Here is a 15,860-nt window from a genome sequence, read left to right as displayed (position 1 = left end):
GTTAATCATTAAACCAGTGAACGCGTCTTCTTTCGTGTCGCGTCCTCCTGCGTTCCTTTTCAATACCCCAATGTATCTATTGGATTTTTTCCTTGATGCGATACGGTCGATGCTTCAGCCGTAGAAACAAAAATGAAAAAAGACACGGATTCACATTGCCATTCAGGGCTGTCAGTTATTCAGTGATGTGGGGTGAAATTTGGGTCATTTTGTATTGGCCGATTACGTCAAAGACGACTGTGCGCGAAAACTGATGACGCACTGGCCTCATATTTATTATAACTAGCTAAACAAACATTTCCAATTTAAAGTTTCCTTCAAGCAATTAGCAATTTTCATTTTTGTCTTTCAAATTTTACCCACTCATGTGTAACAAGAATGCATTGAATTTACTTGTGGTCGGTCGGTGAAGTTAAGTAAAGCACAAATCATTCATTCGCCACATTCGTTTGGAATTCGTCTGGAATATACTACATTCTAACATTCGCATATTTCACCGTTTGTGATACCAGAGACAATTTTGAACGAGGCTACGAATCACATCCCTACAGCGAGGCCAGAATGAGAAAAAGCAACTCTCGAGGCTCCATGCACTTAAGCGTTGCGGACGGGCCAAATCAAGACGATTGGGTGGCATTTCAAACGACAACTTTCACGAATTGGGCTCGCGAGAATATCAAAAAGGCCCATTCGATCGAGTCGATCGATGATTTGACAACAGCCTTCGAAGATGGCGTATGTTTGATAAAACTTGTCGAAGTGATATCAGGTAAAAAGGTCAACAAATACTGTAAAAAACCGAGGATATTCTCACAGAAACTAGACAATATCAAACTGGCATTGGACATGCTAACCGACGACGGAATAAAATTGGTGAATATAGGTAAATATCAAGCAATCTTTTATACAGCATGTAGTTTTGTGCTGTTCAGCTGCATTTTGTTTGTGAGTAGACTGTTGAATTATTTGCGATGTAATTTGAGCCCCATTGGCGTTAATGGCAATATATAAAGAATTGCAAAGTTTAGAGAAGGATATGTTATCTATTAATATATCGCACAAGTATGTTCTTGTCTTCATGTGGTCATGATTGAGGCCGTTTTACAGAATTTTATCGAAACATTTAATTTTTATTTAAATCACATTTGTTTATTGATTAAATCAGGAATGTTGTGATATGCTAATGAGTTACACGTATGCTCACTATGCTGTCAAATTTGCTCATGAAGTTTGAGTTTATGTACCGTACTGCTAACCGAATTTCATAAATTCTGTATCGTTACCAAAATATGTTTCTAATGATAAATTGTTAAAATATTTCAATGGTAACACCAAGAACTGCTTGGCACGTTTTTCATATAATCTATTTAGATTTTCATCTTATTTATTGAATCTGTACTGTTATTATTTATCTGAACTGCACGTTAAATCTTTTTATTATAAATCCGGTTCGCAAGCACTCTGGCATGCCATTCATACGATTCGCCAATTTTGGCATTGTTGAAAAGTCTTTCAATTTATTGAACGTTTTATGCTCTTGTGCAATAAAAACTGATTTGCTGTCATAAAACCTGCAAGATTCAGCATCGTCGATGGTTTTGATTGTTTTGTCTTCGGAATGTATCAACATACTCGAATAGAATTCGCGAACAACCTCAAATGTACTAAAATATTTAGTATTTTAGATTCTATTTACCATAGAAACCGTAGGATGTATGCTTATAACACAAGAGTTCTTTATCGGAAACCATTGGTAACAAACAAGAAAAGACATACCTTTGAAGTTTTCGGCCGCTTTTGGCCACTCAAAGGAGTGTCTCTTGGTCTGGGTCTTTGTCGACTGAGTTTCAACAAATAACGCGTCGAATCAATCAAAAACCCTTATTTATACTCAATCGATTTCTTCTCCTATGGATATAACAAAACACTTCGGAATTGATGAGAATTCCTGATGATAAATTGACGAGATTTATCTATGGCCTTTCTAGGCAATGGAGAATTTTCGCAGACATTCCAAACGTACCTTCTTCAAACTGATCATGCAATTTCCAAATGCGATGGGGAAGGGCTGTGGTGATACCCCTCAATATTATTTCCCTTATCGGAGCAAATGCTTATTTATTTGAAAGATTTACTTCGTTTGCTTGTCCTTCACTGTCTTTTTAACAATTAGATTACGAGCTCGAGTTTCTTTGAGGTGATGGTTGATGAGGTGAAACAATTCTTGTCTTCTCTAGAATTGTTTTTTGAAGTAAACAATGAAGCTCGTCGTCAGAAACCTAAGTAAAACACTAGACAGCAGGGTGGGCAGCAATGTTGTTTTTCGCTACTCGCCATCGCCATCTATTGAAAACCGTGAAAATAGATAACGAGTAGAGCAGCCAATCAAATTAAAGCTTTGCAATAGAATAACAGTATGATTTTACAAACAGAAAATTTAAAATGCTCCCACAGCAATTCGACATGTTGAAAACGGGGCCTGTTTTTAAATATTTTTTTTTTCCCGAATGAATGTGCCACGTACTGAGTCCATTTTACAACAGTAATGAATTTCTACTTCGAACATAAACGACCGCAAATTTACGAAGTGGGATGATGTTACACAAATAAGTTTTTGTAAAATTAAACTATTCGAACTTTTACCTTTTTAACTGTGGAAAGTAAAAGAGACTTTTTACTAGTCAGAATCACGCGGATTCCAGTTCTGAAAAACCAGCGCCCCTTGTTTAGCCTGGTTTTCAAATTGTTGTGAAAGTTGTTTTACTCGTCTCAGTCGTCTCTTGAACGCAACGCGATAGGACAGAGCTCTATTGCTCACTCCGACTCAATTCATACTCAAGCGACACGGACGACAACAAGAGAACCAACCTTTCAGATGACATCTTAATCACCCCAATAATAACCTTTTTACATTCAGGGCCAGAGGATGTCCACAGCGGTAACCACAAATTGATTCTGGGTCTCATTTGGCGCATGATTCTTCATTATCAAATTAGTACCAGCTCCAACGTCTCGGGAAAGCTCTTGCTGATCACGTGGCTACAAGCAGCCATTCCCGACGTCCAAATAAAAAACCTGACTTCAGACTGGAACGATGGTCGCGCCATGGCGGGCTTGATGGAATTTTTAGAACCCGGATCGTATCCAAATTACAAAGATCTTCGACCAGAGGATAATTTAGAAATAGTAACCGAATGTATGGAAATGGCGGAGACGAATCACGGCATTCCCCAGGTTGTTTCGCCATCATATATCGTCAGTCCTGCTAAAGACGAGCTAAGTATGATGACGTACTTGTCATATTATACACAACTTGGTTCGCCCGGCGAGAAGGCAACATTGAAATTCGTCAACGATTACTCACCGAGAATTCGCGTTTCCAACTTCAATACTGATTGGTCGAACGGCGTCAACTTAGTTCGTTTCACGGACAGCGTGTGTCCTGGCCTCATCCCAAATCATGAGCAAGTGCTCGCGTCTCAGTCTCCTGTGGAAAATGTCGAGATGTGCTTCGAGGCTGTGGAAAAAAACTTGAACATAAAGCCAACGATGCAAGCCAAGGATGTCGTCGGCGGAAATATCGATGAACTCAGTGTCATGGCGTATCTCCTGCAGTTCCGTGGCTTGAAAGTGGAAGACAAATCTGGCGAGTTCAAAGTCGATGCTTCAACTTTGAGAAATGGCGTCGTGGGCAAAGAGGTCGAGTTCGACGTCATTGCGAACAACAATATGACTTTTGAAAATCTTCAAGTGTCCGTAGAAAGTCCAAGTGGTCATAGAATTCCAGTGAAATTTGAGGAAACTGGTAATGAGCTGCACTGCGCATACGTACCGATGGAGAGTGGGACCCACGTTGTTAGTGTCAGTCACCTTGACAGCGAAATACCCTCAAGTCCATTTCACACGAAAGTTCGAGAGGATGTAAATGGCGTGACTGTTTCAGGTCCCAGTATCAAGGTAGTAACAGCTTCCAAAAGCTGCATTTAATGTACGAATCAGAAGTCTTTCACTAACCTATATTATCGTTTACTGTAGTACGCAGTCTACAATGACAAGTTCGACTTACTTGTATCCTCATCTCGCTCGCATGCGACGCCTCTAGCAGTCGTTGTTGACGGCCCAACGTCAACCATTCCGTCGGAAATCTTTGAAACAAGCGGCAACTATGAGGTGTCCTTCATACCTGTCGAAGTTGGCGAACATAATGTGGATATTCGATTTGGAGATACACCTATTCCTGGTAGTCCTTTGAAAGTGATGGTCGGTGATCCGAAGCGTGTGGTTATTTCAGACAGAGGTAAGAATTTATTTTAACTGTTTACTCGTAGTCATGTTTTAAACGACATTTTTCATCATTACGTCTCATTTACTTTGTAACAAAATTGAGTTGCGTTGCGTGAAATTAACTTTGAATATAAACTCCTTTACACAGCAACGAGGCATGCCTTCCCGTCATTTTTTATGGACAAAATGGACTCGTCAATAAATTAATAGGTTAAAGTCAGGTTCCCAACATAGATTCTCTTTACATCATGTTCTGCCCTCCCCTCAATCTCGAACAAGCTCTCGCACAGAACTCGAATTTTTTTCCAGCGTCAGAAAATCTAGTGGTATCCAAAATTACCACTTAGTATGCCAAATTTTAACGGTGTGTATTTTATGAGCATATTTAAGACAATGAAAATTAATACATGTCATGAGTTGCTTTGTGAAGATTGACCTTCTACAGAGAAAAGCCACATTTGGAAACTATGCTACTAACTAAGAATGCATGGTACAATTTTGTTACATCAACACTTCATGCAAAAAACAATTGCCGAAAGTTGAGCCAATTTTTTTGACTACTCTTACAGTAAATGTATATTTGACGCGAAGGTCAAAATTGCAAAATGAAACATGGGCGAGTAGATGGAATTTCAGTTTCATTTTAGCTATTGTTTTTACACTTTGCAAGTAATATTTGTACGCAGATATGTACCAGGGATTTTTTATATCCTAGAGAGTGTCGAAACAGGTCTGCTTAACAAGGCAGTTGAGTTTAACGTGAACACAGAGGCCGCTGGTGGTGGCGTGCTTACTGCCACTGGTCATGGACCAAAGGGAGAAGTGAATGTCGACGTTCGGGAACTGGGAAATAGCCTCTACAGAATTTCGTTCGTCCCAGTTGAACCCGGAGAGTACATTATTAAGCTCTTCTTCAATGGAAAAGAAATTGGAGGCAGCCCTCTTGGAACAGTCGTTGCAGATCCTGGGAAGGCTGTAGCTCACGGTGAAGGTATATTCCGATGATTTTTAATTAAAAAGGATAAATTGTGAAACGCTGCATCTTGTACTGCGATTGTTTGGCAAAAAATAACTTTTTATTTTGAAAAGTTTTTAAAATAAGTTTTATTACAAAGAATTTGAAATCCTCTCGGAATGAGACCGAACGTCAGAAAAGCGAGTTTGTGTTTCAGGTTTCACTTTGTTTCCACTCAGATTTCACTCCGGTTTCGCTTTCGTTTTCACTTAAGATATCACGTCATGAAGCGAGTTTGTGTCTCATATTTTGAATGATACTTTTAATATATCTATAAATGCTATAGGCATTTTAAAAAGTTGATACTATGAATTTAAAGAGCATGACACTGGGTACTGTTTTAGGTCTCTATCAGGTGCGACTTCATGAGCAAGAGGAATTTTTGGTTAGCCTGCATGGTGCAGGAAAGGGCCAGCTTGCAATAACGGCTGTTTCTCCGTTTGGAGAATCGGTTCCCGTACATATAGAACAATCGCAAAGCGAATCGGACACGTACGTCGTTCACTACACACCACACGAAATAGGCGATCACAAGATCTTCGTCAAATTTGCCGGCGTGAACGTTCGCGGTAGTCCGTTCGTTGTAAAAGTTGCAGATCCCAGCAAGGTTCTGGTGCAAAATCTTAGTGAGGATGAGATGACGGTTGGAAATGAAGTGATTATACCTTTGGAAGTTCTAGAAGAAGCGGGTGAAGGTGAACTCGAGGCGGAAATTCTCGCACCAGGAAACGTCAGCGTCGAATCCAGCTTTGTTCAACGAACGGACAACTTGTATCATTTGAGGTTTGTGCCTACGGTGCCTGGAGAGTATGAAATCAAAATTCTCTTCGGTGGCGGCTTGATAGCGGATCAACCGATGAAAGTGGATGTCACAGAACCGCATATCTCTCCAGATGCTTCCAAATGTATTGTTTATGGAGGCGGATTGAAAGAATGTAAGTCCTTTTCACTCAGGGATGGACCCATGATGGTTTCTTATTGGGAGGGGGAGGGGTGGTTTTGGAATGGCCATATTTTCTTCATGTAAATGAAACTTCGTTATCTGGGAAGTTACATTTTATTTTATTTTGTATCCGGTTCAAATCGTAACTTTTTAACTTAAAGACATTTTTGAAACAATCGAAAACCTCTTAGCACGTTTCGCGCAACCTGGCACCAGTTTTTCAGGAATGGATCTGTAATGGTTTTTTGGGGGTGGTGCCATAATTCAGAGTTTAATTCGGTGGCTACCTGTTGTCGTAGCATGTCAGACTTCTGCTGAATTATGCTGCCTTTTTATGGTGATTGGATCACTTTTTAAAATTTGCTGTCATTTGACGCTGATCACAATCGATTTTTCTTAGTTTTTTGGTATATTTTGCATTTTGTTGGGAAATTGGCACTCTACTCTAACCAAAGCTACGCGATCCATTCTTGAGTTTAGTGTCTCTACGCCCTCAAGTTCTTGTGACAATAATAAAATAATGATTGCATTAACTCTTCACTATGATTTCCTTTTACTTGTAGGTGATGTGAATAAGCTGGGCGAGTTCACAGTCGATTGTAGCGATGCTGGTGAAGGTATCATCACATCCACACTGCAAGGAGTGCAATATACTTCTACAGATGTGGAAGTTGAAGATAATGGGAATGGCACATACGATTGTCGATATGTCGCTTCTATCCCGGGTACTTATGCCCTACATGTGCTCTTTGATGGTGACAATGTCCCGGGAAGTCCTTTCACAGTGGAGATCGTTGGTGAGCCAGAATTATCACAGTGCACCGTTGAAGGCAAAGCTCTCACCACTGGTGGCTTTGTTGATGAACCCATTAAACTAACCGTGATAACAGGATCCTCGGACACTGGTGCTTTAGCTGTACGTTGTGACGGGCCTAGTAAAGACTGCGATGCAAATGCTAATGACAACCGTAATGGCACTTATACGTTAATAATTCATCCGACGGAGAGTGGTATGTTCTATGGGACTTTGATTTGCCATTATTCTTTTTGGTTCGTAGTCTTATAATTGGAATATTTTTTCTTATGTAAAAATTTAGGACTTCACTCGATACACATTGAATGGGGAGGACAACCCGTCCAGGGAAGCCCGTTCGAAGTGAACGTGGTAGACCGTCCAAATGCCACAAATATTGTCGCCGTTGGTCCAGGTGTCGAGAACGGCGTCATCGACGATTTCGAAGGGAAATTCGTGATCGACACTAAAGGCGCTGGAGCCGGCACCCTTAAGATAAAAATTCACGGCCCCAAAGATTGTTTCGATTTGAAATGTATTAAAAAACAGCTGAAAGACCGCAACGTTGCAGTGAAGTATAGCCCATCTCAGGCTGGTCGATACGACATAAGCGTCACGTGGTTAGGCGAAGATATATCCGGCAGTCCTTACACGGTTTTCTTGGCGGAAAATGATAATGATCTGCAAAAGATAAATGGAACTGGCGATACCTACTGATGTCAACTTGTGTCTATACATACATTATACGCGTCATTTCTTCGTTTATTTTCCAGGAGCGACAAATGCATAGAATTTTGTTAAAATTAGATAAGGCAGGAAAATATTTTTTACAAACCATTCGTTGTTAAATATACTTACGCATCCTACGTTCACATATACATACACTTATATATATTAAATAATTTAAATTCAATTTTTAGTTACTTAGAAAAGATTTTCACGTAAAAATATTTTGGTTTCATGTAGTCGTTTATTGAACACAGAGCGTTGTATTACGGGACTGCTCTTCTACGCGTCGAATTCTTCATACCACGTTTTACGATCACAATGACAGCTACGTACATTGCACCATTAGTTGTAAAGATAAGCTTATATAGTTTTTTCAAATGGTTTATAACAGATTAAAATAAATAACCTTATAATGTTCAACGTAGTTCTTAAATTGTGATGTTGACCGTAAGCCCTAACTTATTCAAAATTATTTTATTGTCGTAAATGATTCTATAAACGCCTGAGACGTTTATTGAACTCCAGCATTTCTAAGGCCGGTGGGTGGTCTTAGACCCAGGGAGAAATCCGCGCTCTAAGAAGGGTGAGGTTGGGGTTAATTAGATACGAGACGTTTTTTGATTGGGAAGTTCAGTGGGTCATTTAGGGTAATCTATACTATAGTTGTATTTTGTTGTGAGACAAACACCCGTTTCCAGTCAACGTGCTTGATTAACAAATTTTTGCAATTTGTCAACAAGACATATTTCTCAATAGGTAAGTTCTATGTTTAGACGGTTTTGTCAGATGTCACAATTATTAAAGGTGATTTCCATTCAGTGCAAATTGTCGCGCGATCGACTTTTTCCGAACACTTTCTTTTCAATTATAAGCTCTCGACCGGAACAACTTCACACTGCTGCACACAATTCAAAAGAAAGTGATCGCAAAAAGTCGATCGCGCGACAATTTGCTCTGAATGGAAATCAGCCTTTAGTTCGTTACAGTTCTATTCTCATTGCAGTGTTGTTATTGGCTACCAAATGTATTAAAGAAAGCAATATCGTAAGTATTCAAATCTTATTACAGAACAGCTAAATGCAGCACATAGCAATTACTTTTTTAATTTTTTTTACAATTATAAGTTAGTATTCAATATCGTGACAGTTGGAGGAAATGGTTTCATGGAAAGTTCCTTTAACAGCTAATAAGCGACATAGTCACAATTAAATATCTTTTTAGCATATTCTGATATGACAATTCATATCACATTTCCAGAAAAAAAACTCTTTTAGTCTTGGTCTTGAAACGTCTTGTAAGTAGTTGTTTAAGCCAAACATAGTACAACACATATTTCAATTTTCAAAAACAAAGTACAATCCAAATAAGTTCATCGAAGAAAGTCGGGACTCAATGACTCACATTAACTATAAAATACTATATAGCTAATTTATAATTCTGCATTAACGAACATGAACACATTATACGTGAGTGCAAATATATGTACGCACGTACCTATTTTAAATCATTATTGATATGTCCTTTTGAATTGAAGTACATTTGTTTACTGTGTAAGATGAACCAATAACCAACGTTCGACGTTTAAGTAAGTTATGAATTGATAGTAACAAACTCGAAAAAAATTTCCTTAAAAGCCACAAATGTTTGACTCCACTGTTTCCTCTGTTTTGTGCTTATCGAGCTAAGGGAGCAATGAGTCGAACGTTATTCGCAAGACTTTTCATCTTTGCGAAATTGCAAGATACTATAAGCTTAAAGATAAATTAAATTTCATTCAAAAAAATTGCAGCTCATTGTTCATGAAAAAGCGTCGCAAAATATGGCAAGGTCGGAACAGATTTATTAAAAAAAACGATCAATAAGATGTATCAATGATGAGACTATAGAGGTACAAGCTACAACTTTAGCAGAACTGTTGGCGGAGAAGTTGCTAAATGGCAGAAAAAAGTAGTTCACTCTTGACAGCTTTTTTAAGAGATATTTTTGAGTATTAAATGGATGGAAATCTATTACTTTAGAAAACTTGTACAAAAAAATGTGTTTTTAAATTTCGGAAAAATAAACAATCAGGGACCATAGAAGATTGATGATTTGGACAGGGAGAGGGATTAGTAATTAGTGTTAGGCCTAGTTCAAACGCCGAACTTTACATGAACCAAACGCATTTAAAACAAAAGATAATGAGGAAGTTCATCTCATTTTCTTTTGTTTTTAATGCGTTCGGGGCATGTAGAGTTTAATGTTTGAAACAGGCCTGAGGTATTTATTATAAACGTGCGTGCTCTACGTTATCGCAGTTTCTATTGAAAACAATTGTAATTATGAATTAAAACTTATAAACACGTGAAAATGGCCCTTTATTAATTATAAATCTTCCGCAGCTGCTGGTAATCCAGCAAAATTATATGATTATTCAAACTTTTTATTAGACTCCCCGGACTTACGGAGACTGCGCTGCCCCACGATACGGCAGTATGGATTTGAAGTTCTCATTTGTCAAAGCAACATTTCATGTGGTCGATCAACAAGATTGTTATGAGCTATGAACGATATGTGCAGCGTACGGGCCTATGGAAATAGTATGGATTTAAAGTTCTCATTTGTCAAAGCAACATTTCATAAGTCGATCAACAAGATTGTTATGAGCTATGAACGATATGTGCAGCGTACGGGCCTATGGAAATAGTATGGATTTAAAGTTGTCATTTGTCAAAGCAACATTTCATAAGTCGATCAACAAGATTGTTATGAGCTATGAACGATATGTGCAGCGTACGGGCCTATGGAAAATTAAGGGAAGAAATTGCAATTATTTATACCAACTTTTTTGGAATAATTATATCCAAATTTTCGCAATATTTGCATAACATCGTCGGAGTCTTTCTTGTTTTTTCCCAAAATTGCTTGATTTTTTTCATTTTGGTGGATGGGGGGAGGTGTAGAAGAAAATTGTTGCCAATAGAAACATGCACAAGACGTAGCTAAGAAACATAGAGATTATTAAATAATGCGATAGTTTATATTCAAAATCAGCAATATACAATAGGAATCAAAGCTTTCATTGAAGTGTTGCAAAATCTGTGACGAAAAGCTATCCATGACTAAGATCCATTCACTAAAATCCTTGACAGCCAAGACTGAGCTAAACATGCTTTAATTTAAGCTCCATGAATTTAGTCCTCCCCATCTGTGTCACTCTCATATTACGATAGATTTTCAGGCTGCATAATAACATAAAGCCATCGAGGAAGATTTTAAATTTCTATATAAGTTAAAATGTGAAATGACAATCTTGTAGCTAAGACCAATGTAATATCCGAAAAGACTGTCATTGTTCGAATAATATTCAACTAATGGTTTATTTTTTATGCTATTGCTAAATTTCAGCGAAAACTTTCATTCCAGTTCATAGTGCTCATTTTCATTTTTTATCTTTCCATTAATTGACAATAATTGCTTCACTCTTTCATGAGAGCTATTCACAGATTAGTGTTCTACATTTGCTATTTCCCATTTGCAGATCATGTTAGCCGGTTTCACGCCTCTTACTGTTGGTCAATGACTGGTAAGAATATGTTTAATCACTTTCGTAACTTTGTACATGTAGAATATTAGTTCAAACTGTCCTTCAGTGTGACATTGCATGCCTAATTATATTTATATGCTGTAATGACGTAGTTAATTCCTTATTTATTATGCATGAGTAATGTATATAAGAACCTGTACTTGTGTAAGTTTGGGCGTTAAATACAAGACTTATTACATGGTGGCAGCGATTAGGAAAAGTTTGTTCTTATCGAATGGCAGAAGGATTTTCTAGGCCAACACGACTCTCGTTTGAAGGCAACGTGGCTGAGAATTGGCGTCGCTTCAAACAGAACTATGAAATATACATTGTTGCTGCAGGACATAGTCGGAAATCAAAGAAAGAAAAGTCATGCATCCTCTTAAATCTAGCTGGCGAAGATGCGGTTGAAAGATATAATTCTTTTACCTACAACGAAGAGGAAGACAAAGACGATCCAGAAATTCTAGCGAAGAAATTTGAAGAAATTTGTATGCCGCTTAAGAATTTAACATTCGAAAGACATTTATTTCATACAAGGAAGCAAAGTCCGTCAGAGTCGATTAGTTCCTTTGTTACAGATTTGAAAAACATTGCTCGAAAGTGCGAGTTTGGTGACCTCGAGAGCGAACTTATTAAAGATCGTATTGTGTGTGGGATTAACAGTGATGCAGTAAGAAAGATTCTCCTTCGCGAAACAAGTTTAACTTTAGACAAAGCTCTAAACATATGCAGTGCAAACGAACTGTCGGAACAACGAGTAAAAGATCTTACTAATTATCAAGATGTCGATGAACTGAAGGCTAGGAAGAATTCGAAAACCTCAAGAGGAAGTTACACAAACTTACGTCAAACAAAAGAAGATAAACATCGAGGACAAAGATTCGTATTAAAGAACAATTGCAGAAACTGTGGAGGAAAACATCTTCCAAAGCAATGCCCAGCTTTTGGAAAAATATGCCACAAATGTCATAAGAAAAACCACTTTGCTCGGGTATGTCTAACGTCTACACAAAGGTCACAAAGAACAGTTCATGAAGTTAGTGATGAAAAATTGTTTATTGGTGCTGTTAATGCAATCAAACCTACGCAACAACGCACAAGCTCAAAAGTCGACTATCGAATGAATATTGAAGCTGTAGAAAAAAGCAAAGACGAGTGGTATTCTGAACTCAAGTTTGGCAGACATTTGGTGAACGTGAAGGTGGATACAGGCGCAAAATGTAATGTGCTTTCTAAAAAATTGTTCGACAAAGTCACAGAAGCTGAGCAACAAGTTACCAAAACAAATACAAAGCTAATGTCGTATAGTGGAGATTCAGTTCAAACCTTGGGACAAGCAGTGATGACGTGTTCTTACAAAGACAAACGATACAATCTTCTTTTCTATATAGCGACACACGATGTAAAGCCTATTCTTGGTTTACCTGATTGGGAGCGTTTGGGTATGGTGAAAAGAATTAAAGATGTCAAACCTATTTTCACTAGCGACGATATTCTCAATGAATATGCAGATCTCTTCGATGGCAAACTAGGATGTTTACCCATTAAACATCATATCAGTGTCAATCCAAATGTAAAATCTACAATTCATCCTCCTCGACGCGTTCCAGTAGCTATGAGAACGAAAATTAAAGAAGAGTTAGAACGAATGCAACAGATGGGTGTCATCGATCCTGTAGAAAAACCTACGGAATGGGTTTCGTCAATGGTAACAGTGGAAAAACCAAACAAGTTACGAATATGTATTGATCCTGGACATCTTAATGAAGCCATTCAGCGAGAACATTACCCTCTCTTAACAATAGAAGAAGTCGTATCAAGACTACCTGGAGCTAAAATTTTCTCCGTATTCGATGCAGCCTCTGGATTTTGGCAGATACCTCTAGATAAAGATTCCAGTTATCTTACAACATTCAATACGCCTTTTGGCAGATACAAATTCAATCGTCTCCCATTTGGTATATCCTCAGCACCTGAAGTGTTCCAAAAAGCTATGCACCAGCTGTTTGACAGAATAGACGGTTGTGAAATTATAATGGATGATATCTTAGTATGGGGAACAACAGAGAAAGAGCATGATGAAAGAATTATCAAAGTGCTGAATAGAGCTCGTGAAATCAATCTCAAATTAAAGAAAGAAAAAACAAAAGTTAAAGTAACAAATGTAGATTACATGGGACACAAAATAACGTCAGACGGTCTTCAATCCGATCCTGAAAAGATTAAAGCAATATTAAACATGCCAATTCCTAAAGATAAGAAAGATCTTCAAAGATTTCTTGGAATGGTTCAATATTTGGCCAAGTTTATTCCTTATCTTTCAGAAATGGCAAGTCCCCTTAGAGATATGTTAAAGAAGGAAAATGATTGGTGCTGGTTAGATCAACATCAAATAGTGTATGACAGAATCAAGAAATCCTGTGGAGAGCATCCTGTATTGCAATTCTACGATGTATCAAAAGATGTGACATTGTCCGTAGATGCAAGTATGTCAGGTTTAGGAGCAGTTTGTCTTCAAAATGGCAAACCAGTTGCTTATGCATCGAGAGCTTTAACTGAATGCCAAAAGAAATATGCACAAATTGAAAAAGAATTACTTGCAATTGTATTTGGATGTGAAAAATTCCATGATTACATCTATGGCAGAGATGTCAATGTTGAAACAGATCATAATCCCTTAGAGCAGATTTTCAAGAAGCCCCTTCATCAATCTCCATTGAGACTCCAGAAAATGCTGCTGAAACTTCAAAAGTACAGTTTGAAAGTCTCGTTTAAGAAAGGAGCAGAACTTTATTTCGCGGATCAATTAAGTCGAGCGTATATCCAAGAAGAATCAGATGATCACTTAGAAGATTTTGAGATAAATGTTGTCTTGCCAGTAAGTGAAGAGAAAATGAAACAATTAAAGGAAGAGACAAAGAAAGATAAAGTAATGAAAATGCTACGACAGTACGTAGAAAATGGATGGCCAGATCTACGCAGTAAAGTTGATTTGGATGTTTTAAATTACTGGGACTTTAAAGAGACTCTTTCAGTACAAGATGACCTACTGTTTAAAGGAGATCGAGTAATAATTCCTAAGTCATTAAGAACTGATATGTTGAAAGCTATACATCAAGGACATTTTGGATCTGAATCATGCAAACGTAGGGCTCGAGAGTGTTTATATTGGCCAAAGATGAGCTTAGAAATAGAAGCAGAAGTTAGAAAGTGTGAAATCTGCAATGCCCATAAGAGTCATCAACAAAAGGAGCCTCTACAATCACATACTGTACCACATCGACCGTGGAGTAAAGTTGGAGCAGACCTGTTTGAATTGAATGGTAGAAGCTATCTTCTTATGGTAGATTACTACAGTGGATTCTTTGAAATTGATTACTTGTTAAATACAACATCAAAAACAGTTATCACAAAGATGAAATCTCAAATTGCGAGATATGGAATTTTCGAAGATCTTATAACAGATAATGGTCCACAATTCAGGAGTAAAGAATTTCGTGCATTCTCATTACAGTATGGATTTAAACATACAACAAGTTCACCAGGATATCCAAAAAGTAACGGCATGTCAGAACGTGCTGTGCAGACAGCAAAAGCAATCATAAAGAAAGCAAAATATGATAACACCGATCCTTATTTAGGACTCCTTAATTATAGAAATACACCTAGAGATGAAATTGTTGGCAGTCCAGCTCAACGACTAATGGGACGAAGAACTAGGACATTACTACCAATATCAGAGAAGTTACTTGAATTTCAACCATTAAACCCTGTTAATGTTCAAGAAAAATTGGAAATGTATCACAAGAAACAAAAAAAGTTTTATGATCGAAATGCAAAAACACTTCCACCATTAAAAGAAGGAGATAAGGTACGTATAAAAACAGAAAAAGGCTTCCAAAAGAAAGGAATCGTGGAAAAATCGTTACTTGAGCCAAGATCGTATTTGGTTACGTCTGATGGTACCTACTATAGAAGGAATAGAAATCATTTATTAAAGATTAATGAAGAATCGAGAAGTCAAGATACAGATAAGTCTTATAGTGAGAACAATAGATCTTATAAAAATCGTAATGAAAGTACTAACAACAGTAATATACGAACTCGGTATGGACGTCTAATCAAAAAACCTAATAGATATTCTTATTAGAAAAAAAAAATAAGTTAAAAAATCATTTATAGTGTGACATTATTTAAAAAAAAACCGAAGAAAAAGAGATGTGACATTGCATGCCTAATTATATTTATATGCTGTAATGACGTAGTTAATTCCTTATTTATTATGCATGAGTAATGTATATAAGAACCTGTACTTGTGTAAGTTTGGGCGTTAAATACAAGACTTATTACATTCAGGAAGGTAGAGTTTACTTTATGATAAAGCGCTTGGAAAAAATCCTTCGACGGTGCTGAATTTATCAATTTTTCACTAAATCTGTGTAATTTATACGTTTATCTTTCCTAAAATAATAAAAGTAAGGCCAATGCTGCATTTTGATGTTGTATAAACGCAACAAGGGAACCACCT

At 37.4% G+C, this 15,860-nt stretch overlaps 3 protein-coding genes across 4 annotated transcripts in view; 2 read left to right on the top strand and 1 right to left on the bottom strand.

The window, feature by feature from the left end:
* LOC124447463 (pre-rRNA-processing protein TSR1 homolog) overlaps window positions 1-2,134 on the bottom strand; it is a 33,627-nt gene extending 31,493 nt beyond the window's left edge. For both annotated transcript variants that reach the window (XM_046998408.1, XM_046998409.1), the window contains exons 1-2: window positions 2,024-2,134; window positions 1,777-1,908 (exon numbers count right to left, since the gene is read on the bottom strand). The gene's annotated coding sequence lies outside the window, so the exon portion shown is untranslated. The remainder of the gene's footprint in view (window positions 1-1,776; window positions 1,909-2,023) is intronic.
* Window positions 300-8,184, top strand: LOC124447462 (filamin-C-like). Its single transcript, XM_046998407.1, has 7 exons — window positions 300-883; window positions 2,918-3,957; window positions 4,036-4,297; window positions 5,000-5,275; window positions 5,644-6,234; window positions 6,806-7,252; window positions 7,340-8,184. The coding sequence occupies exons 1-7, from the start codon at window positions 562-564 to the stop codon at window positions 7,750-7,752; spliced, it is 3,351 nt and encodes a 1,116-aa protein (XP_046854363.1). The 5' UTR covers window positions 300-561; the 3' UTR covers window positions 7,753-8,184.
* Window positions 8,185-11,564: 3,380 nt separating this feature from the next.
* LOC124445120 (uncharacterized protein K02A2.6-like) lies at window positions 11,565-15,482 on the top strand. The gene has a single exon (XM_046995828.1). It carries the CDS (start codon window positions 11,565-11,567, stop codon window positions 15,480-15,482), a length of 3,918 nt encoding a protein of 1,305 aa, XP_046851784.1.
* The last annotated feature ends 378 nt before the right edge of the window (window positions 15,483-15,860 follow it).

The sequence above is a fragment of the Xenia sp. Carnegie-2017 genome, unplaced genomic scaffold (genome assembly GCF_021976095.1).
Source record: "Xenia sp. Carnegie-2017 unplaced genomic scaffold, XeniaSp_v1 HiC_scaffold_22, whole genome shotgun sequence".
Taxonomy (NCBI): Eukaryota; Metazoa; Cnidaria; class Anthozoa; order Malacalcyonacea; family Xeniidae; genus Xenia; species Xenia sp. Carnegie-2017.
This window is presented reverse-complemented; position numbering and strand designations above follow the sequence as displayed.

Coding starts and splice junctions, on each gene's coding strand:
- LOC124447462 (XM_046998407.1), top strand. CDS start 562: ATGAGAAAAAGCAACTCTCGAGGCTCCATGCACTTAAGCGTTGCGGAC. Junction 884..2,917: donor AATAAAATTGGTGAATATAG/GTAAATATCAAG, acceptor TTTTACATTCAG/GGCCAGAGGATGTCCACAGC. Junction 4,298..4,999: donor TGTGGTTATTTCAGACAGAG/GTAAGAATTTAT, acceptor TTTATATCCTAG/AGAGTGTCGAAACAGGTCTG.
- LOC124445120 (XM_046995828.1), top strand. CDS start 11,565: ATGGCAGAAGGATTTTCTAGGCCAACACGACTCTCGTTTGAAGGCAAC.